The sequence below is a fragment of the Camellia sinensis genome, chromosome 10, assembly GCF_055761805.1.
Source record: "Camellia sinensis isolate YWXY chromosome 10, ASM5576180v1, whole genome shotgun sequence".
Lineage (NCBI taxonomy): Eukaryota > Viridiplantae > Streptophyta > Magnoliopsida > Ericales > Theaceae > Camellia > Camellia sinensis.
Genome location: NC_138970.1, coordinates 136,128,549 through 136,152,724, shown reverse-complemented (window position 1 = coordinate 136,152,724; position 24,176 = coordinate 136,128,549). Strand labels below are relative to the sequence as shown.

General features: G+C 36.0%; 1 protein-coding gene across 2 annotated transcripts; it reads right to left on the bottom strand.

The window, feature by feature from the left end:
• Positions 1 to 3,148: 3,148 nt before the first annotated feature.
• Positions 3,149 to 9,544, bottom strand: LOC145801323 (AP-1 complex subunit mu-2-like). 2 transcript variants are annotated; one of them, XM_082892412.1, is made up of 7 exons: positions 9,416 to 9,544; positions 9,205 to 9,297; positions 8,643 to 8,705; positions 7,809 to 8,538; positions 4,909 to 5,292; positions 4,013 to 4,222; positions 3,166 to 3,677 (listed from the first exon to the last, which is right to left on the bottom strand). In XM_082892412.1, the coding sequence occupies exons 1-4, from the start codon at positions 9,416 to 9,418 to the stop codon at positions 8,344 to 8,346; spliced, it is 354 nt and encodes a 117-aa protein (XP_082748538.1). In that variant the 5' UTR covers positions 9,419 to 9,544; the 3' UTR covers positions 3,166 to 3,677; positions 4,013 to 4,222; positions 4,909 to 5,292; positions 7,809 to 8,343. The 2 variants fall into 2 exon arrangements, with proteins under 2 accessions (XP_082748539.1, XP_082748538.1); XM_082892413.1 differs by lacking the exon at positions 4,013 to 4,222 and having other exon boundaries at positions 3,149 to 3,677.
• Positions 9,545 to 24,176: the final 14,632 nt, after the last annotated feature.

Genomic DNA, 24,176 nt, shown 5'->3' with positions numbered 1-24,176 from the left:
GCAAGGAAAAGGCAACAGTGAGTATATAGTGTACTGAAAGTACAAGTGCAGATGCAAAAAGTAGAATGTGTAGTGTAGTGTGCAGAGTGTACATATACAGAGGATGCAGCATGTGCAATGCAGAAAGCACAGTGTATAGATGTAAACAATGCAGTATGCAGTGTATAGAAAGGGCAAAGCAGAAAGCGCATAAATAGAAGACAGAAAATGTAAACCAGAGATGTAAAGCGTACCTCCCAGGCTTGCCAATAGCCTCTGACTCTGTCTCCCCTCCTACGGGACATGGAGCTCATATAGCCGTACAATGTGGCAAGGTCGGCGCAGCCCTAATCATAGAGCCGAACCTGAGATAAGTCTACTAGGGCACTCAAGAGATATAACCCTATGGTATTCCACCTGTTCGCAAACAATGTGGTACCAAAGAAGAACATCAAAAAGCCTTGGGCGCAGTGCTCAGTCTCCTCTGGTGTCTGTAGCTCTCTTCCTCGAAAATACTTGGTGAACCAGCCACATTATACCATCCCCGGTTGGAAGAGGGGTAGACGTGCTCCTAGTAGGTGTAGCCAGGCAACCTCCCACCGGTCTATGTCCTTATCGTGAGGGATTGGATTACCCCCTACTTCTACGCCCATGAGCATGGCAAAGTTGTAGGGAGTCATCGTCATCTCCCCGGTGGTGGAGAAGTGAAAGAAGTTAGTGGTATCCCACCACCGCTCCTCCAATGCACCGAGAAGCGGTCGACTTGCATTATGACACGATAGCCCCATACAGAATAAGCCGAAGCTAGCCTCGTCAATGATGTGGTGCACACCGGCAGGGAGCTCCATATACCAGTCCCTCCATGACATGGCTCCATAGCCCCTACTACAGCGAGAGTCCTCTTGTGATCAGAACAGTGATATACAATGATATGAGAACAGGCAGATAAAAAGGCAGTGTAAGTAATACACTGCAAGAGTATGATTAAGGCAAGAAATGTATTACAGTTGAAGTAGCTAATACAGTTAAAGTAAGAAATGCAATGTACAGTGAAGAGAACGTGAGAATATAGTGTATACCTCGGTGGTGTCGTAAGACAAATGGGAGTCCGGCTCTCGTAGCAAGAGGTCCTCCGTTGCGCGTTACGCAAATGCAATGAAGTACCTAATACCCCTGAGAGGTAGCACATGTATTGACAATGGTATGTTGCCGGATCAAAAGGACGTACTCCTAGTGGTAGTATCTTGGGCTCAGGCTTGGCCTCCATCTCTGTCGAAGGTGGAATCTCGAACGAAGCTCCATTATGGGGTAGATCATCCGCCATCTAGAAAGAAGATGCAAAAGTGGTGAGAAATGAAGAAAAGCGGACAAAAAAGGGCAAACTTTGAAAAAGTCAAACCCTAGGAGAAAGAAAGTGAAGGGAAAAGTCAAAGTCGAGAAAAGTGTACAAAACTCGAGAGAAACTTAAGGAAAACAAGCCTAGAATGGTGAAACTCCAAGAAAAGGCACCGAAATCAAATTTCAATCTGTTCAAAGTGAAGGAAACAAAGAGGATTTAGCGAATAAACTTTGTGTGGGGTGTTGGAAAATGCGTAGAAAGTGTGGATCTAGAGAGAATGAGCACCTAGAGAGAGAGAGAGAGGGAAGAATTTCAGATATGGGGTTGTATGGAAATAAAGTGCCAAGCCTTATCTTTAAATACCCAAGCCAAAAAGACCAAAAAGACCCTTAATCTGCCACGGGTGGCCAGCAGGCCACATTGGTGGCCGACAAACACTACAAGAAATGTCACTTTTGGCTACCAAAATATTGGTTACCAAAAGTCACATATTTAGTCGCCGAAACGATTTAGCGACCATAATATTTTGTCGCTAAGCTTGTCGCCTTTACCCTGTCGGTGATAGTATTGGCGACTAAAATTTTTTTAGTCGCCGAAAGTGACCACCTTTGGCTACTAACTTGTGTTTAGTCGGCAAAAGGTATGTTTTCCGCCACTAATGTATTAGTCGCCGAATGACTACATTTGGCTACTAACTTCTTTTTAGTCGGCAAAAGGTATCACTTTTAGCTACTAAATTATTAGTCGCCGAAAGTACACATTTGGCTACTAGCTTGTATTTAGTCGGCAAAAGGTATCACTTTTAGCTACTAAATTATTAGTCGCCAAAAGTACACATTTGGCTACTAGGTTGTATTTAGTCGGCAAAAGGTATCACTTTTAGCTACTAAATTATTAGTCGCCGAAAGTACACATTTGGCTACTAGCTTGTATTTAGTCGGCAAAAAGTATGTTTCCACCACTAAAAAATTAGTCACTAAAAGTGCTACCATAATTTGAGAATAACTATTATAGACCAAAATATTTGGTGGCCAAATAATTTGAGAATAACTATTACGTATTTGGCTACCAAAATATTTGGTAGCCAAATACTTTAACGTGTTTTTTTTTTTAAAAAAAATAAAATTTTCTATAAACAGCATGTACAAATTAATCCATCACTAAATCTATTATTAATACAACCTGTACCCTGTTTAAACAATATAATCCATCAACGGTAAATATGTTATCAAGCATTCAACAACGTGTACATATTTCAGTTCCAACCATCCAAAAAATTAATATTAAACGTCCACTTATATATATATTACAAATTTCATAAGAACCATGTCTAATCCCACGTCAAGAATTTAATTCCATACATAATACTGGAATAACGAAATTAATTGTACACCTATAACTTCTGTACCACAACAAAAATTATATTCTATACTGCCACAAAACTATTTTGTACCACGTGCTATGTTAATTTCTACCAAATTAGCTGATATTTACTCTACCAAAAAAATATTTTGTACAAACCACTATATAAAAACATATCCACTTTTGTACCACAATGTCCTCACGTACTTGTCAACAAAAACATATCCACTTTTGTATGTCCAAAAAACATCTGCAAAAAAGGGGAAAAAATCATTAGTTCGGTACGTGTAGAGGCACTTCTGGACGACATATATATATCATAGTGGGAGGGGAAAAAAAGTACATTGAAAACTCTCCAAGAAACAGTACTGGGAGGGGAAAAAATAAGTAAAATAAAACAATTTTCACATTTTCAAAAGTAGTGGATCCATCAAAAGGGAGAATGAAAAAAAAAACCGAGAATGTATGAAAAAAGAAAAGAAAAGAAGAATCAAATAATAAGAATCAACACAACATAACCTCATTAAATAATCAATAGTCATTCATAATCAAATAAGTTACAAATAATGAAAAAACGCATTATCTCAGTGTACTTCAAGTATTAGTGAGCTATAATCAACACAACAAGAAAGTGAGTCACCTAGAATCAACACAATAAGGTTATCATAATCCAAGCACGTTATCATAATCAAATGTTCTAAATAACAAACACACTAAATTTATAACTATGACTCAAATTCGGTGGTGATAGATGCTTGACGGGTTCTATCAATGACAGTAATAAGGTAGATCAGATAGACAAAAAAATAAAAACAAACTTAAATGTATGAGCAACAAACATAGAATAATCCAAAACTCAGAGAGAGAGAGACCTGTTATAATAAGTAAGTGTGAGGCGATCAAGCATCTCGCCAGCATTTTTGCTGGAATTATCCATGGCAGACATCCTTGCTCCTTGCTCACTGCAAGTGTTCTCCAAAATTGCATTGAACATAACCTGTGAAAATTGTCAAATTTTGTTTCCCATTAAACAAAGCTTGGAATTGATAAATCTAACTACAAACATCTTTTAGCTGCATGAAATGTCAGTACAAGCCCAATTCCACAATCATTAAAAACGTAAAACGGAGAGTCTACTTCCAATGATTAATTGTCCATATATGTACTTAATTGTTATATGAACCACACAAACTTGAGAATTGAGTTAAATTGCACTAACACCCAATAAAATCACATTTTAGTAAAAGAAAAAGGATTAAAGATCTAAAATAAAAATATTAGAGTACAACTTAAATAGCAACTCCTATGATTTCCTTTTAAGAACACAACCACCTCTTGTTATTTCCTTCAATCTTTTGAGTGCAATGCCAGCAGCATCCAGGTTTTCTGACGGGTGAGACAGCCCCCAGCAAACCGAAGATTGCATTGATGTGAATGGTGGAAAAGCCTTATTACCAGAACACAGTTTGGATAGGAGCAGATGCTGCTTTTGGTCACATTACATTAGGAGGCATGCATCAGAACATCCAGTATTTCCCTCATCTGCACTACCAGATTATAAAGTTGTTAAATCTAGAAAACCCATGTGATATTCTCCAACCAGAGGAAGTGAGCAACAAGTGACCAAGGAAGCACTTTTAGACTATTCAAAGTAGAAAATATAAAATTGAAAATGTTGTTGATATGGTAAAAGTCAACATGTGTAGAGCCAAGAGCAATGAGGCACAATCGAAGCACAACCTCCAGAAGGGCCCTAACTTTTAAGGTGTAATATAGAAAATTGCAAAAAAGTTGTAGTACCAGAATTAAAATTTAACAATTTTCATTTAAGAAATGCTTCAAAAACTTCTACACGTGGTGTGGAAATAACTGACCCCTTGTGGTATTAATTTTTTGTACTGCAAGACTGAAAGATCGAATCTTTGAACCAAAAGGAAAAGAAACTCAAACAATTAGCTACAACATGCTGACAAAATATTTGGAAAAATATAGGAAGCTGGATCTTTTTTTAAATACTTTAAAAGCTTTGACATGTGCCTCTAAAACGTTAACCCCTTGCCTCTGCAACCACTAGAAGGTCAAAAGATTGATATTTTGTTTGAACCCAAGAATAGACTCTGGGCAAGTGAGAAGCATTAAAATTTGACATCAGGGTTTTAACTTCTATAATCTTGTGATTAAGCTTTTTCTTTAAAAGTTGAAATGCATATTTAAATAAATCTCCATACCTGCGTAGATTTCTGCTGCTGAGTCTGTCCATTCTTTGACCCACAATTTACAACGGATGAACATTAATTTATGAATATGACAATCATCACCTTTTCTATGATAGCATCACAAGCATCAAACCTTGGACAGATCTCACAGTGCCATCCCTGATTCACCACAATATCCTGATGGCAAATGCAGCAGCTGGTCCCAACACTTTGCTTGGTTGGATTATGGGGATAATAAAGGATCATCATTGAGGAATGCTTGACATGGCGAAGGGTATCAAACTGATAATGATTTCCTTGACAGAAGCTTAAGAAGGAGTGCCGATTCTCAAAGTAACCATTATCTATAATAACATATGTTTCCTTTGTATTAACAGGCACATCCTTCACTACAACCTGAAGAGCATAGGAGCATATATGTAAAAGCAGAATCTAACTGAACAAGACCATGTACCAAAAGTGCTTTATTAACTAGAGTATGCATGGAAATTTTTTTGTACAAAAACACTCATAACTACAAAAGTTTCTTCCTCTCTAAACATTATTTAATACTTTCATATATACCATGGTATTATATTTTTGACTAATAAAAATCTGTATCACACTAATTGGGTTATTTTTATCTCCTAACTAATCAGCAGTCGGCATGTCAAATCTGTAAAATTTTCTATTATGATAATACTGTAAAAGTGTGGAAGCTTTCTAATGGAGTTTGGAAGATGGATTGCCTCCCTGCTCTTCAAATCCATACTGATTGGGTTAGGGATGTTGCTTGGGCACCTAACTTAGGACTCCCTAAATCCACAATTGCAAGTGCTTCACAGGATGGGAGAGTCATTGTGTGGACTGTGGCGAAGGAAGGGGATCAATGGGATGGTAAGGTTTTGAAGGATTTTCAGACCCCTGTTTGGAGGGTCTCTTCGTCGCTCACTGGAAACATACTGGCCGTGGCTGATGGGAAAAACAGTGTAACATTGTGGAAAGAAGAAGTAGATGGAGAATGGCAACAGGTGACAACAGTTGAGCCGTAAAGCTCAAGCCCCCACCCCTTTTTTCTCCTGATTATAGTTCAATACTTTGCTTGAAATTGAGGGTCCTAAGACAGTCAAAAATTTTAGTCTTTCTAAGAAGTCAGTTGCATGATATGAAGGTTTATAAATAATTTTTCCCTGATAATTACTGCTCACCTGAATGTTTACAATATACTTCTCAATATCTGGTTTAAAGATTTGTTTGCCAGGTTGTCTGCTCATGACAACCTAAAACTCATGTGCATTTTACATTGAATGTGGATAAAGTTTCTGCAATGTGAAGGTGTACCCGAAAATTGCTAATCTGAAGAAGCTTTTAAATAATGGTGGTATTTGCAATGAGAATTTTTTAAGGGATATATACTGGATAATATAGCAAGTATACGTACTTGTGTCTCGTAGTGCATGGAGATATTTTAAGCGCTGATAATCTTATTTATCAAGTTCAGATTTCTTAAATCATCTGTTTGTTTGGCATAATAATCTATTATAATGCAATTCTGTTTGAGGCGTAGATTTCATTATTGATTTATAACAAAAATGGAAAAAATAATCAGAGAATAGATGATATTCTTGTGTCCTTTTTCTCTTACGCATCCCCAATTCTTCATTTCCAACACGCATTAGATTAGACATACATATATACACACACACAAGTTCAATCTATGTAAATCAAGCTCTAGACATCCACAATATTATTAAAATATATATATTTAAAGGATCTGGGTTTGTTTACTTTAGTCATTAATAAATAAGTATTGTAAAACTAGGGTCACAATGTACTTCGTTCCTACAAATGAAGAGAATCCACCAAGCCGACGAAATTATCCATGTCAAGTATAACCTTTCCTAAATCTAACTATACCAAAAAAAAGAACCTCTCAAGCCTATAAAGGGGTTGTTCAACTCCTCAAAAGGTCTTCCTATTACGCTCTCTTCAAATGAGCCACATCAAATGTAATGGAGCTAATCACAAAAGGCCCTCCTCCTCTGCCTCCACACAAACTAAACAAAACAAGACACATGTTTATAAGATTTGTCAAACTGATCAATGAAAACAAAAAAGAAATCAAGATTTTTGGCTTTTCTTTAAGAAAAAAAATAAATTAACCACACATATATGGAGTAGTTCACAACATTAATATCCACTCAAGCAGGATATGAAAGATGCAATAAAAGAATATACAATTCTACACCTTTAAAGAAAAAAAGAAAAAGAAAACCAGACAATTCAAGTGAGTCTGCAGATAGCTTGATCCAGAAGAGAGATTGAGAATTATCCGGTTGGCTTAGTCTGCAAGTACAACAGATTACAAGGGTTGGACCAACCAACCAAAGCTGAGTTGATGGACATTCTTTGAATGAGGTGATGGACAGATAGCTGGATACGGACTCAGTATTTGTGGTGAGCACAGAAACAATAACGAGTGAATGAGGTGATGGACATTCTTTGAACTGGTCTCTAATTAATAGATTGCAGTATAATAAAGAGAATTAGGTGCTCCGGGCAAGTTGATTTTGTTCAATTTCTTTGGTTTCTATGAGACCGGAGGCAATTGGTTCAAAGTGATGTCTAATAGCAGCTCCTGTGTATTGAGAACAATATTCCTACACATTTTGTTCTCCTCCACAAACTTATGAGAGTATCATTCATACATTTTTCCACCAAGAAAGCTCTGATATTATTTGCAGCAAAAAACATTAGCAATTTATTTGATTTCTTTTATATTAACCATGATGTATTCAAACTAATACATGGAGTCTGTTACTTAAATCTAAATGGATATATACAACTGTGACCAAAGGATTATTGACAACCATTAAACTACTCTATTCACAATTAATTTAAAGGAATGGAGAATTGAAGAATTGGAGAAGTACCTGAAATACCCATTGCAACTGAAGAACCAAAATGAATCTCAATGGGTCTATGTGGCCAAACACCACCCTTACAGAACAGCTCAAATCGCATCATAACTTCTGCACAAGTACATAATATTAATTGCATATTTTAACAAAATCAAGTTTTGCCCAATATTGACATGTTAGTATTCAACATAAAATGTTATTTGTCAAGGACCAGTCTGGCCAAGCTGCCTTCTAGTATTCTAATCAAACCTTAATCTGCATATCTATACATCCATATGACAGACTCCAGACCTTAGGGTCTGGATGCAACAAGCATATAAGGCAATGTGACCAACTCTTTAGTTAGTATATAGATAATTAGTGAGCCTAGCATGATATCTTAATTTTAGGATTATAATAAACTCAAACCAGTAAACCCTCCAGCAGAGCGAAGAATTTTTGGATTCTATAATTACTCAAGGATTCAACCCGTGTTCTTCCATGAAACACAAAAATACACGTACTTCATTCTAAATAATCCAGTGGCTTCAATATCAGCTAATATCTCTCACAAGAATACACGTACTTCATTCTTTTTATAATTTATGCCGTCACTGCGCCAAGACACAGCATTTGTCACAGCCATAGGTGGCCTCTGTGTCACTTCCATCCTATAAGCATCGGTCTTAATAAATTCACTTAGAATCTTTGCTTCAGTGTATTGAGGGTAGCCAAAGTCCATCATCTCATCAAGTAGTTCGTACTACCAAATGAAAAAGCATCAGTAAAGCTTCTTCCAAACAATTATTAGTATCACAATCAAAACAAAAGACCTTGATAGAAAAAAGAATTGATAAATTAACTTACCACTACAACAAAGTTATGTCTAAGTGGTTCCTCTTCTAACTCTTCAAAATAATGCTTAAAGACCTGCCAACCAAAACATGTATAATTAAATTTGCAAAACTGATTCATCAAAGAAGTTAATGATTTTTTGTCCTCTCAAAGCATCTACAAGCAGACAGCACCAAAACAGACTTGGTCAACATTTGTCCTCTCGCTTTTATCTAAAAAATGCTACTAAAAAATAATTAACAAACCAACCCCTTCATATCAACCCCAATCAATTGATACAAAAATATCCAAACCATTTAGCCAATTACCCACAGTGATGCATTGGCAGAGTTACCAGCATAAAAATTCCCATTAAATCCAAAACAAATGAACACAGATGAGATGATCTTAAAAAAAAATTGAGCTTTCGAAGCAAATTCAGTATCAAAGGAACATCAACTACAGTTTCTATCACTGGCATAGCAATTCAAATCAATCATAAACATTCATGCACACAGTTAAATGTAAGTACTGAGAGAGAGAGAGAGAGCGAGCGAGAGAGAGAGAGAGAGAGAGAGAGAGAGAGAGAGGAGACCTTGGGGCAGCATTTGCCGCAGTTGGAGCAACGGATGAACTTGACATGGCCACGGGCGTGCTTGTTGCGGCCGCCATTCCTTCGCTTGAAAGTCTGCACAAAAACAGAGATACATACATATATAGATTCAGAGTTTTGATTGATTGATTGATCGATGATAATTGGTAGTAAAACTGAGAAATCAGTATCTCTAATCAGCGATCTGTCTTACCATCTTGATCGGTAGCCTCTGGTTCACTGCCCAAACCCTTGCTTCAAGGTTCTGCCTCGACGGCTCTCTAGGGTTTTTTTTGTTTTGTTTCTGAGGGTAGGGGAACACTGTGGGTAATGATCACTTGTGTGTGATACTGTTGCCTACAGATAAATGCGCGGGTCCGAATTAATGAAGTGGCGCGCGAGTTGAAATTTCAACCTTTACCGACTAATTTTTTACTTAGTCGGGAAAGGAATGAATTATCACTCAACAGCGACGAAAGTTTTGGTCGCTAAAAGTCATATTTCGCGACTAAGTACTATTTTAGTCGGGAGAATATATATATTACAGGTTAATTTTTTTTTTTAGCCTAAATTGTATACTAACAGCGACTAAATTATTTTTAGTCGGGAAATGAATGCATGATCAGCCTTTACCGACTAAACTTTTTGTAGCCAAAAGTGTAATTTACCGAAAAGACCATTAGCGACTAGATGTCAATTAGTCGCCAATTAGTTTTATAAAATCTCTCCAAATTTTGAAATTAATCCCTCCAAATTTTTTAGTTTTGGTGACTAAAGAGACAAAGTGCTCGCTAAAAGTGCATTTTTTTGTAGTGGATCGACAAATCGAAAGGGAGCGCAATAAATAAAGAAGACAGATAATTCAAAACTCTTTTCAAAACTTAATTCAAATCAATTTTTTAAATATTTTAAATATTGAAATATTTTAAAAATATTTTAATTTTGTGAGAGACAGATAAAGAAGAGAGATAGAGAGAGAGAGAGACAGAGATAGAGTGATGAGCGAGAGAGAGAGAGAGAGAGAGAGAGAGACAGAGATAGAGTGATGATCGAGAGAGAGAGATAGACAAAGTGGTTGCTAAAAGTGTATTTTCTTATAGTGGATCGATAAGTCGAGAAGGAGCTCAATAAATAGAGAAGATGGGAGTAAGAGAGTGAGCAAGACGAACATAGTAAGAGAGAAATAGACAAATAGACAAGTAGACAGAGAGAGATAGAGAAGAGTGATGAGTGAGAGAGAGACAGGGAGAGAGAGATAGACAGAAAAAGAGATAGAGAGAGAAAGAGAGAGAGAGAAAGATGAAGAGACAGAAAAAGAGAGAGAAACAAAAGATGAGCGAGAGATAGACAAAAAGAGAGAGAAATAGAGCGAAAAGAGATGAGCGAGAGAGATAGAGAGAGATAGAAAGATAAGAGAGAGAGAGAAAAAAGAAATGAGAGAGACAGAGATAAGAGAGATGAGCGAGAGAGACAGAGAGAGAAAACAGATGAGAGAGATAGAGAGAAGAGAAATAGGCGAGTGACACAGAGAGAAAATGAGAGAGACAAACAAGCAGACATAGAAAGAAGAGTGATAAGTGAAAGAGATAAAGAGAAGAGAGAGAGATAGAGACAGAGAGACAGGAAGATTAAAAAAATGAATGAAAAGAGAAATGTTATATCAAAAGAGTAAGACGACATTATTTTTTTTTAATTTCTTTTGCGACAGAAAAATACTGTTAAATTTATTCAAACCATTTTGTGACTGTATATATATGAAGCTATCTCAAAACCACAATCACTATGCTAGGTTAGAGTTTTCCAAAAACTCTTTTAAGAAAATTATACTTCTTGTTTTTCGTGTTATATTGTTTTTACTGAATTTTTTTTTAAAATTTTTAGACACACCTAACATAAATGCACCTAAAAATTTAAAAATTTGTAAAAAAAATCTTTTAAAAATTCACTAAATACCAAAAATACAAAAAAAAATACAATAATTCAATACCGTCGCAAATGCTCTCATTTTTTGAGACGGCAAATAGTGTCGTCGCAAATGCTCTGCTTTTTTGAGACGGCAAATGGTTCCGTCGCAAATACTCCACTTTTTTGAGACGGCAAGTGTGCCGTCGCAAATAGTTCCGTCTCATATAACCACTTTTCTTGTAGTGAGGAATGAGAAGGAGTTGTGTGTGAGAGTGAGATGAGAAACGGAGAAGGGTTAGGGCAAAATTTTGGGGGGAATTCCCAATTTGAGAGGGAATTTCAAATTAAGATAAAATTTTGTGAAAATATTTGCTGCTAATTTTTTTCGAGATGTGAAAAATAGATCAGGCTTGTTAAATTAATATTTTTTAATTTTATTTATTGTTTATACTTTTTACTTTATTGGAGTTTTATGACTCAGTTTGTGAAAAAAAAATTACAAAATTTAGAAATATTTAGAAAGTATAAATTTAAAAATAAGTCTTACAAATCAGATTTATTTACTCATAAGTCATGAGTGAATTTTTTTTACACACTTAGCCCTCGTTTTGCTAATGAAATTTTTTTTAAACTTTTTAAATATATGTTTTGTGTCTGTAAAATGATTATTTCATTAGTACTGGTAATAATATTGAAAAATTTATTAAAATGATAAATAATTGGGATATTTTGTCTTTTATTTGTGAATTTTGATTTATTCTTAATTTATTAGTGTTATTGAAATATGATGATGTAAAAAGTATAAATAGTTTAATTGTACTTTTTAAAAATAATAAATTTATTATTAAAAATTAAATTCATCAGACTGTCCTGTAACTATGCCTTTAAATTTTTGCAATGTAAAGCTATCGACAAACAGCCAATAACAACTTGCCCATTTTAGCATACCTTTCGCGTGAGGGCCCAATTATTAAAAGATGTGTTCAATCATCAAATGAAAGCCGACTACTTCTTCCATCTAAAAATAATAATCTACTTTCAAAATTTAATTTCTTTTTATAATACAATTATTACATTTTAAAAATATTAATTTTTCAAAATTACCTTTTGATAGTATATTTTTTTAGACATATCAATTGTCATAATTGTGCTTTTTGTATTATTAATGTATTTAAAAAAAGGACAAAATAAGAAATTCATATTATTTTAATAATTAATTTTTTTAAAAAATTAATATTTTGAGATAATAAAAAAATAATAAGATATTAATATTTTTGGATGGTGGGTGTACAACCTCTTAATAAAAATAAAAATAAAAATAATTAATTTTCTTATTTTCATTCGGCTACCAAACAATTTAGTAGCCGAAAGTAGGTATACAGCGACTAAAATAAATTTTGTCACCGAAACTTGACATTTGGTGATCAAAAGTTTGGTCGGGAAAGATTAAAAATTAATTTTTTTATTTTCATTCGGCTACCAAACAATTTAGTAGCCGAAAGTAGGTATACAGCGACTAAAAAAAATTTTGTCGCCGAAACTTGACATTTGGCGACCAAAAGTTTGGTCGGGAAAGATTACAAATTAATTTTTTATTTTCATTTGGATACCAAACAATTTAGTAGCCGAAAGTAGGTATACAGCGACTAAAATAAATTTTGTCGCCGAAACTTGACATTTGACGACCAAAAGTTTGGTCGGGAAAGATTAAAAATTAATTTTTTTATTTTCATTCGGCTACCAAACAATTTAGTAGCCGAAAGTAGGTATACAGCGACTAAAATAAATTTTGTCGCCGAAACTTGACATTTGGCGACCAAAAGTTTGGTCGGGAAAGATTAAAAATTAATTTTTTTATTTTCATTCGGCTACCAAATAATTTAGTAGCTAAAGGTATCTCTACGGCTACTAAATTTTTATTTAGTCGCCAATTGTCATATGTTTAGCTACTAAAAATTGTTTTAGTCGCCAATCGTAATATCTTTAGCTACTAAATTTTTTTTAGTAGCCAATAATCAACATTCCCCTACTAAAAAAAATTAGTACCTAAAAAGTTGACTTTTGCCAACTAATATTATTTTTGGTAGCCAATTCCGTGACTTTTGGCGACTAAATTAGTTTTGGTAGCTAAAAGTGGTCGGTAAAAATGGTTTTTCTTGTAGTGAAAGGGTATTGAAGGCTGGCAGGTGGCTGGTGACCTCTTTTTGTGGCTGGCAAGTGTCCTATGGCTTCCTGTGGAGTCCTAATGCTGTTTTGTGTCCTTCGTTTCCAAGAAGTGTGGGGGATTGTTCACTGTTGAGTTTAGAATGTCTATGTGGAAGCTCAAACCTGTGTTTTCGGTGCGCGATGTTTGTCATTCGTTAACATGAACGAGGTGTATCCTTTAAAAATATTGTAACTCTTCCAGGAGGTAAATCGAAAGTTTGCTATTGGATTTGTTTTGTTATGCTTTGTACCTCGCGTGGAATATGCATTTCGTTTTGATGCATGAATATGCATTTCTCCATTGGTGTATTGAATATGCATATTTCACGTATATGTATTTCACGTTATTGCATGACTATGCATTTTGCTTCTATGCATGCAATGTGAATCATGCATGGAATATGCGTTCGCTCTTGAATCATGCATGCACTACAAGAAATTGCAATTTTGGCGACTAAAATTTTAATCGCCAAAAGTCAGATTTTTAGTCGCCGAACCGTTTTCCCGACTAAATAGTTTGGTCGCCGTCTTGGTCGGGGAAAGATCGTTGGGGAAGGTATTGGCGACTAAAAAATATTTAGTCACCAAAAGTCCTAAATTGGCTACTAAACAATTAGTCGCCAATAAGGAAAGGTATTGGCGACTAATTTTCTTTAGTCGTCGAAAGTCAGCAATTGGCGACTAAAAATTTAGTCGCCCAAAGTTTTCAATAAATGAGTTGTTTTTTTTTTGTTTTAGCGACTAAAATCTTTAGTCGCCAAAAATTTCTTTTTTTTTTTTTGCTACTAACTATTTAGTAGCCAATAAGTTCTCTTTTTATTTTTTAGCTACTAAATGTTTAGTCACCAAAAGCTATTTATTAATTTTTTTAAAATACATAAATTGAATATTTTTAATTAATATGTAAATTATATGCAGTCCATTATCAATGCAACCTGTAACCTATAAATATACAGAAAATACATCTATCAATTATCATCTAAATCCATTATAAATAATATTACTCATTTCATTATCATATAAATCTACATCAACACCAACCAAGTATAATCTATCTAAATTAAATATTACATACAAAAACAATGGATTTCCAAAACAAAGAATTGTACAGAAATAAATGTCTTCCATATACAGAACAAATGCTCTTCGTACACAAAAATAAATATCCACAATAGCCCACGCAAAAGCAATCTGTTAAAATAAAAAATAAAAAATAAAAAATAAACCATTACCACTTATTCAATAAAATTGACATTTCAAATTATAACAATTATAAATTTAATAATTCTGATATATTATACTTTGCAAATTATTGTGATCAAATAGACAACATGTTATTGTAAATGAAGTGCATTGTATGGTTCACCTAAATCAATGGCCTACAAAAAGTACCATTAGAATTTGAAAGGGAACTGAAAGGCAAATGATTCATTGTGCTTTGTCAAGAAACTCAAGGTCACCCAAACTAGCAAGAACTCAGGGTCACCCAACCTCCAGTCCCTTCTGTGCTTTGTCAAGAAAAACTACAATAGCAAACAAACAACATGATTAGGCTTTCCCGAAAGGATACTGAAGTATACATTTACAAGTATCAATGTTTACATGTCCACATCTCTTAAAAAAAATTTGTCTCATAAACCACCAAAATAGAATGAGGTTCCAAAGTGGAAGCTTAATGTGAAAGAAGAAAGTGAACATTAGAATGGATGCTACTAAAATGCTACCAAACAGTTGTTTATGATCCAAACACAAATTGCTAACAAATCTTGTATGAAATTGCTAACAAATCATTTGTCACGCTAGCATCAGCAACTCACTCATATAAATACCAGAATAATGGTGATTAATATCCAAAATTACTCCAACAAACATGGGAGGCCCAACTCCAATATTATTTCTTTCTTATAGGTGAAACAGAAATACACATTTTTTATTTTCCATGAATCAACCAAAAATTTGGAAGTTTACACCTAAACCAAAATCCACATTTCTTTGCCACTGGTCAAATTTGTTGAAACTTAAGAATGTCAAGAACTTCATAATGAATTTACATGAAGATGAGATGTAAAAATTGGTTACAATTTTCATCCAAAATTAAAATTTTCAGGCTCATAAATGACATAAGAAATAAGTGATGCTGTATTTTATCAAAACTGTTATTCAATATACCTTATGCCAAAGTTGTTAAAGCATCAATTGGTCCAACAAACTCCTGACTGACTTATCAAAATTATATCTCCAATATATATATATATATATTGACAATAAAATTCTATTTTTCCCTTTACTTCAGGTTAAAAGAGTAAGTGAACCCATGCTAAGCATTGCCTCCTGTTTCAAAACTTTCTCTTGAAAAACAAAACCATGATTTGGTACTGATCAGTGAAATTACTGGATGAGATATCATGGTATGGTGATCACCAAGCCTAATATGGTGGAAAAGGTCCATCTACAAATAGTCAATAAGCATTTCCTGGATTTATTATATAGAAACAAGCTTTCACAAATATAAAGAGTAACATGGCAAACATCAACAATATACCCAAGGAGCAGAGTGCCATATTCAATACATATGGTTTAAGATCAAAGATTTCAAAGGAAAAAAGAGAAAAAAGTTTCAGAATACCTTGATCAGATATTTGTCACCCCAGATACGATCTCATAGAACCCTAGAGAAAGAAAGAACAAAAAAGGAATATCTACAATTCCATGCCAAAAATCATCTGTAAAAAAAAAAATTTATCATTAGTATTGACCACATAACATTGGCATATTTGAAATTATAAAATAAAATTATGTTTGCATTACCCTTATGGGTCTTCACTAGCAAGACTGTTACTTATATCAAGCACTCATCTTCCATGCCAAAAGCACTAATATAGCATCTAAATTAAGTTTAGGGGGTATTAAGTTCTAACTCCCAACCTACGGGTCCGAATTACGTTCTGTCAGTTCTCACAAGTCCTATTTGTCATGGTGAAGCTATCCGTGTGAGCCACACAGTCATTCAAGGGTTGTTTTGAATTTTCGCCCCCGAAACGCCCTTTTTCAACAAAGTTTAGGGCGTATTCAACTCTAACTCGCAACCTACGGGTCCGAATTATGTTCTGTCAGTTCTCACAAGTCCTATTTGTCATGGGGGAACTGTCCGTGTGAGTCACACAGTGGTTTGGGGGCTGTTAACAATTTTCGCCCCTGGAAAGTCCTTTTTCGACTAAGTTTAGGGCGTATTTGGCTCTGACTCCCAACCTACGGATCCGAATTATGTTCCGTCAGTTGTCACAAGTCCTATTTGTCATGGGAGAACTGTTTGTGTGAGCCACAAGGTGGTTTGGGGGCTGTTTTGAGTTTTCGCCCCCGAAACGCCCTTTTTTGACTAAGTTTATGGCATATTCGGCTTTAACTCCCAACCTACGGGTCCAAATTACGTTCTGTCAGTTCTCACAAGTCCTATTTGTCATAGCGAAGCTATCCGTGCGAGCCACACGGTTGTTTGGGGGCTGTTTTGAATTTCACCCCTGGAATGCCCTTTTTAAACTAAGTTTATGGCGTTTTCGGGTCTAACTCCTAACTTACGGGTCCGAATTACATTCCGTCAGTTGTCACAGGTTCTATTTGTCAAGGGAAAGCTGTTCGTGAGAGCCACATGGTGGTTCAGGGGTTGTTTTGAATTTTCACCCCCAAAACGCCCTTTTTCAACTAAGTTTAGCGCGTATTTGACTCTAACTCCCAACCTACGAGTCTGAATTACATTCCGTCAGTTCTCATAAGTCCTATTTGTCATGTAGAACCTATCCGTGTGAGCCACACGGTCGTTCGGGGCCTGTTTTGAATTTTTGCTCCCAAAATGCCCTTTTTCGATTAAGTTTAAGGCGTTTTCGGCTCTAACTCCCAACCTACACGTGCTAATTACATTTTGTCTACTGTCACAGGTCCTATTTGTCGTGAGGAAGCTAGTTGTGACATTCGTACGGTGGTTCGGGAGGCATTTTGCATTTTTGCCCCCTTAACGGCCTTTTTCGATTCAGTTTAAAGTGTTTTCGGCTCTAACTCCCAATCTGCACGTGCTAATTATATTCCGTCTATTGTCACAGGTCCTATTTGTCGTGACAAAGCTAGTTGTGACATCTGTATGGTGGTTCGGGGGCTGTTTTGCATTTTTGGCTCTAATTCCCAACCTACATGTGTTAATTACATTTCGTCTGTTGTCACAGGTCCTATTTGTCATAGGGAAGCTGGTTGTGATATCCATACGTTGGTTCGGAGGCTGTTTTGCATTTCCGCCTCCTTAACGCCCTTGTTTGAATAAATTTTAACAAAAAAAAGCTACATAGGTTTGTCTCTAGATATCTGATTCCTTTAATTTAACCTGATATCCAAGTACATTACAAAATATTCCTATTTCTTAACAAATTTCATATATTTTCTACAATAGAATGGTGTGCACAATATGCCATAAAGCATTTTATTCCTATTTTCTGTATAGTTTTACGATTAACTCGAATTGGTAAGTATGTTTGTAGGTAAATGTCTAATTACACATATTGTCTACATATCTCATACTCATATCCTTATCCAAGTATAATGTCTGACAATGATACTCTATACATTTAGAAAAGGATAAATTACACGAACATCTCCTAAAGTTTACAAAAAATACAAGCATTAATTTCAATACATTTAGTAAGACTAAATGTACCGAAATTAATACAAATAGTGCAAAGATACATGATACTCCTACCCTCATCATCTCATAAAATCCACTATGCAGGTAATTTTAGTGTGTAGTATGCAAGTTGGAACTTCATTCATGATGACTAATGCTATACAGTTGCATTTCATGGAATGATAAGAAGCATGTTTAGTGATAAATGAACTTAAAATATGCATGTTTAGTGATCAAACAAAAAGAATTGATACAAAATTATTTTTTCCCTACAAACTAATAAAAGATATATTCTAATCATCTTTGTATACTAGTATGTATAATTTCAAGAATTATTAACGAGTCAACAAAGGCCACACACGGTTACTAGACCAAAACCTAAATAAATGGTTACCACATAACAGACCAGTAGAAGAACACCATTACTATCGTCACATGTTAGAAGTAGACAAGACTTACTCGATGCTTCAAAACTTTTCTGCCAATCAAAGCTAGTACAAGTGAAGCAAATGACTCAAATCTACAAAAGATGCTCAGAGCCCAGATTCTACGTTGAAATCTACAAAGATGCAAGATACAAGGTGGGGGAGAGAGAGTAGCCATAGTCAAGTGGGAACTTGAGCAATTTGCTACACAATTAGAAGGGAAAAGGTAGGGGCTCGGCACTTTTTGTTAACGAGAAGGTTCCCATGATATATGACTTAGGATTTATTATCTTAAAAATTCCTCTAAAAAAATCATAAATCAATTTAAAAAGAAAAGCACCCACTACATCGGCATGGGTATGTATGGAAATAAAACAAAATAAGAAATTTCCACAAGAATATATTTTCCTATAAAATCTAGAAAAGAAATCAACAGATTAGAAAACTTCTTGGTTAACCATAGCAGAAAGAAATTTATATGCATATTCAATTGCTGAGTATCCCCCTAGTATTAAAAAAAAAAATGTCCATTTGCCATCCAGATACACCACAAGAAGAAAAGGTCAAATATAAAGAGGAAAGATTCAGATTGGGAGAGGTTGATCAATAGCTGAACCCAACCCCTACTAAAGCTGAGGAGTCCGAATCCTCTAGAGTGATATTTCCTAGAGTGATCTTAAATTGATATTTTGGATGACTAAGATTTAATTCTACAAAAGTTGAGAGTATAATAATCTTTTCACCTTCCAGCTCTTAAGCCCTAACCGTATCACTCTAAGATCATTCTAGGAAAAAATCACTCTAGTGGATTCGAACTCTAAGCTGAGGTCAACTATAAGTTTTTCAACCCGAACTTTCAAAAGTCCAATAGGCCTCTAAGTCCATTGAGCTGATTAATTCACATCCATACTCAAATTGGAACCGATTTAAATGCATATCCTACATGTGCCACAAATATACTCAAAGTATTCATAGTTGCAATTTCATTCTTCTAAACTTCATAAAAAATTTGTCATTAAATCCACTGTTTCTTAAATCTTTATAATTTGCAGAACATGTACTTTATATTGGTAGTTTAAACCTGCTATGAATCTGTAATGTACATGTGTTCATAGATTTTTTAAGTTATATATATTATGTCTTAAATAAAGTGGAAATGAACCCTATTATTCAACAAAACATGAGTCTGCACTAGCAAATTCATGAATCCACTATAACATTAGCCCAAACATAACTTGCTCTTTAGAAAACACACATTTGCACTTGAAATTGAGAATTTCATTGCAATTTACTCTTCATCCCTTCCATAAGTGCCATGCAACATAATCAATTAAGAACGTATAATTTATCAAATCAGACATCGACTTAAATTTGCAATTGGTTTATACAAAGTTAACAAGATTCAAAAAAGTCTAGAAATAAACAATTAAAACTAACCAAAATTATCACAAGGTTCCATTTCATCATCATCATTTGAGTTAATGTCCATTCATGGCTGAGGTTTTTTTGAAATGCCCAATACATGTTTATGTACCCGCCAAATTATGAAGTTTATATAATGAACACTTCTTGACAATTGCACATAAAGAATAGGTGATCCTAATAATGGAGGTAAAGTGAATATATACATGGACTGTAGACTGCTCGGAACACCGCTCCACGCGCGAGGGCGCGAATCGTTGTTCTTAGCTACTATAGTTCGGACTCGTGTCACGGTTCTGAATCTAATCTCACAAGTGCAATGTGAGACCGATAAATCACCAAAGAGTCCAAATCTGGCAAATCGTTTTGGAAAATCGATTTTAATAAAGAAGTGCCAAACATGGACTGCTTTGCCAGATACAGAGTCGCCACCTAATTGTTTTATTGTGAGAAATTTAGGAAACCCTGACTCGTGCCTAAGGCCACGTGTCTGTCATCACCAAAGTTGCCTCGGCTCTGGAACTTGGGTATGAGAGGGGAAGGTCATGCAATGAGCACCCCCGCTTGCCCGATCAAAGGATCGACCTTTACTAACATGATATGTTGTTTTTGAAAACACATGTGTTCTTATTCCAGTTATTAACCTAGAATTACTATGTGATGCGCACAGCATACAAGTATAGACTAGATCACCTAAGTTGGAAAAAAAATTTCATGTTCGTTTGTTTGAAAATGATTTGAAGTTTGCCACTCGCAACTAGGCTAAGTCGGGGATTTTGCCACCCTCAAGTGGGCTTAGAAAACATGATTTGCCACTCTCAAGTGGGCTTAAAACGCACATTTGATGAATTGTCCGAATTCAGGCAATGAAGCCTTCATCCACAGGCATTCATGCAGTTAAACACGTAAGCAGTTAGCCTCATGGCAAGCATGCTAACATGGCAACATACACATCTCATGCAGTATGCTAAAACGTAAACACTCACAGTGTACTCTGAGCCAAAAAAGAAGCTAGTTAGTAATCAATGCATGATCCTAGCTATGTCAAGAACGCCTAATGCAACACATGCAAAATGCAACTAAGATAGGCTCGGCTATTCTGAGATGTCATGTGAAGGCAACTTGATACATGTATTCAAGTAAATGAATTGAAATACAATGCAGTTTGTATAATGCGCCGAGCCCGGTGCATGGAATACAGATGAATGGGTACAAACATGCAGAGCAAAAGGATGCTAATTGAAACATACCCTAAAACTAACCATCGTAAGCGGTTAAGTAAAAGGAAGAAAGAAATGGGGGTTGGAAGACATGCATCACACACAAGCACGCTTATTACAACAGTTGTGCCCTCTCGACGGAGGGTTCAAATAATAAACTAACTACCTACGCTAGGCTAATTAATTATTACACAACCGAATTGAAACCAATAGCTACACTAAGCTAGTTGAGATATTACACAACAAATCAAATGATTAAATTACACGAACTAATCATGAATACTGAAATGGCCTCACGAGCGATGAAGAGATGCATGCTCGGTCGGCTTCGCTCGGAAATCCACTACCTTGCCTCGTGTTGCCTCTATTTGCACACTTCTGGACTTCTAAAATTTGTGCCAACTTCCAAGGTACTTCTGACCCACCTTATGAACACTCTGAGAGGTGGTCGGCCAAGAGGAATGGCTATCGGCCATGTGTAATAGTCATCGCCAAATTCCAAGGCTATCGGCCAATTTTGATAGCCGATCGGCATACTAAGTGGTCAATCGGCCATTGCTTCAAGCAAATTCCTCCTTTTGTTGCAACAGAGCACTAATAGAGGCATGGCAGTGTATTTGCAAGAAAATGCGTGTGCAACCACACTCCTTATCATGTCTAAAGCTCAAAGGAGTGTAGTGCTCAGCTCTCGAGCCATCAATCACGCATCTCAATGCATGATGGCCAAAGAGGCCGAGTTGCACAAGTCAATGGCAAATGAATGCAAAAAAACACATAAATGCCTTAACCTCTATCATGCATGATCAGGAGGGTCGGCGACCGAGAATTGAGGCACGTTTCATCACTTCAAGTATGAAACGTCCCTCATTTCTCGTGTTTGGATTAACATTCTCTCCAAACACAATGCAAACAACAAGCATGTAAACACAATGTAATGCAACAACATTCAAACAACATGCTCAATGGACTTAAACCAAATATGGACAGACCTCAATCGTGACCAAATTAGTGGCCATAATGCTGAAATGATGGCATGAAATGCAAGACCATGCACGCACATTTATTAGCCCATCAACTAGGCCTAAGAGCACAACTCTCAAAATTGCTCAATGAGTGACAAATGTAAGAATATAGCCACACTATATGCTCTGAAATTAGGTATGAAATGACGCCAAATCATTCAAACAACAAAAGCATGGCATGCTAGAAGGCTCAAAGCTTGAAGCTAACATAGGCACATGCACTATAGCTATACAAAACACGAAGCATATGGCCAAGACAACCCAAAATAGTCGTAGAACATGTCAAAATGATGCTAAAACATGCATGGAAGGAAGCCAAAATAAGCTAGCATGGTGATCATGAAGCATGAAATATGTAAGGCCAAAAGGGAGAATTACACTACACCTACTAAGACCAAGCATGGGATGGCTTCGCCAACAAAAATCAGAGTTATATCATGGCAAAATAACCCCAAAAACACATTGAAATGATAGCTTACAAGCTTAGGCATGAAGGCATACACAATGGCTCATGTTTAAGGCATAAAGAACCAACCTTCCAAAGCATGGAAAGAGTGACAAATGTGAGTGTATAACCACACTACATGCACTAAAATCACATATGAAATGATGCCAAATCATGATAATAGCCCAAGCAATGCATGCTAGTGGCTTGGAAACTTAAAGCTAGTGAGCTAGAATGCATTATAGCTATACAAAGTAATGCATGCATGACCAAAACAACATAAATTAGAGCTTAGGCATGGTAAAACGTGAACAAAACCTTCTTGGAGTTAAGCCAAAACATGTTAGAATGATGGTCCAAAAGCAAGGTGCATGTTAGGCTAGCAAGGGGGATTGCACTACAAGTGCAAGGAACATGCAAAGGGCTATGAAACCAACCCAAAACAGAGTTATGGCATGCTAAAACAACACCAAAAACATGCTGAAATGGAACCAATACGTGCTAGACAAACATGCTACTTTGATGAGCCATCTATACAAGCATGCAAGACATAAGGAGAGGGGATGACCCTCCCCTATTTAAGACCTCAAAATACACTTTCCACCACTTAAATTCCTCTAGAATTCAGTGGTAGAAAGGTCATGCAAAGACTAAAACAAAAGCCTAAAGAGGTGGCCTAAAACAAGGCAAAACAAGGCACAAAAGGGGGTAGACCACCCCCAACATCAACAAGACCTTAAACAATCATTTCAAACACATGAAAATGAAGCTTTTATAGTTGAGAGTTAAGCCAAAATAAGCATGCAAATAAGGCTAAGTAAGCAATGAACACAAAACTTAAAAGAGGGTTAGTGACTCACCCTTGTAGAACAATTTCAAAGAGGCAACTCCAGAAAATTTCTGAGCTAAAAACCAAACTTTGAGTTCAAACAAAACCCTCAAAAACCTCAGCAACAAGAGTATGGTGTTTGAGTAGGTGTTTTGGTGCAAAAGTGTGAAGAAATTATACTTTTGAGCACACACAATTGCAAATATAGAGAGAGAGGAAGAAATATAGAGAGAGAGTGATATATCTTGTATATCAAATTTCAGAACCTCTGAAAAGGGAGAGGGGTCTCCCTTCTTATAGAAAATCAAATCTCAAGCTTGTTGAGCAAGCTTGGGGTTTGATTCAATCCCTCTATACACGTGTATGGAGGATGAAATCTGTGCTTACCAGCTATCACGGCTGGCACAAAAATATCTGCAAAAGTAAATAAAAAGGCCTCGGCCAAAAGATATGGCCGATAGTCCAAAAAGAGTGCCGGTCGGCCAAAAAGAGTGCCGATCAACCATCACTGATGGCCGATGACAAGAAAACAAGGCCGATAAGCACAAGGCTTGGCCGATGGGTTGTAGGGCTGGCCAACAAGCCACCCTCTTCCCTCAGAAACAAAACCACAAGTCCTTGGTCCACAACCAAGCACAAAATAGACAAGTTGAGAGGTTCTAAGGCAAGGCGTACAGCCGAGACCTTCAGGAACTCAAAACGAACACGAGCATAGATGATCATCGAGTGTTCGAACGATGACATCCAAGTCTTGAGGACGGCCAAAAATAGGATGTCTACAGTTGCCCCCCTTTGACAGAACTCAAAAGTCATAAGATGACAGGGGTGAATGTCAA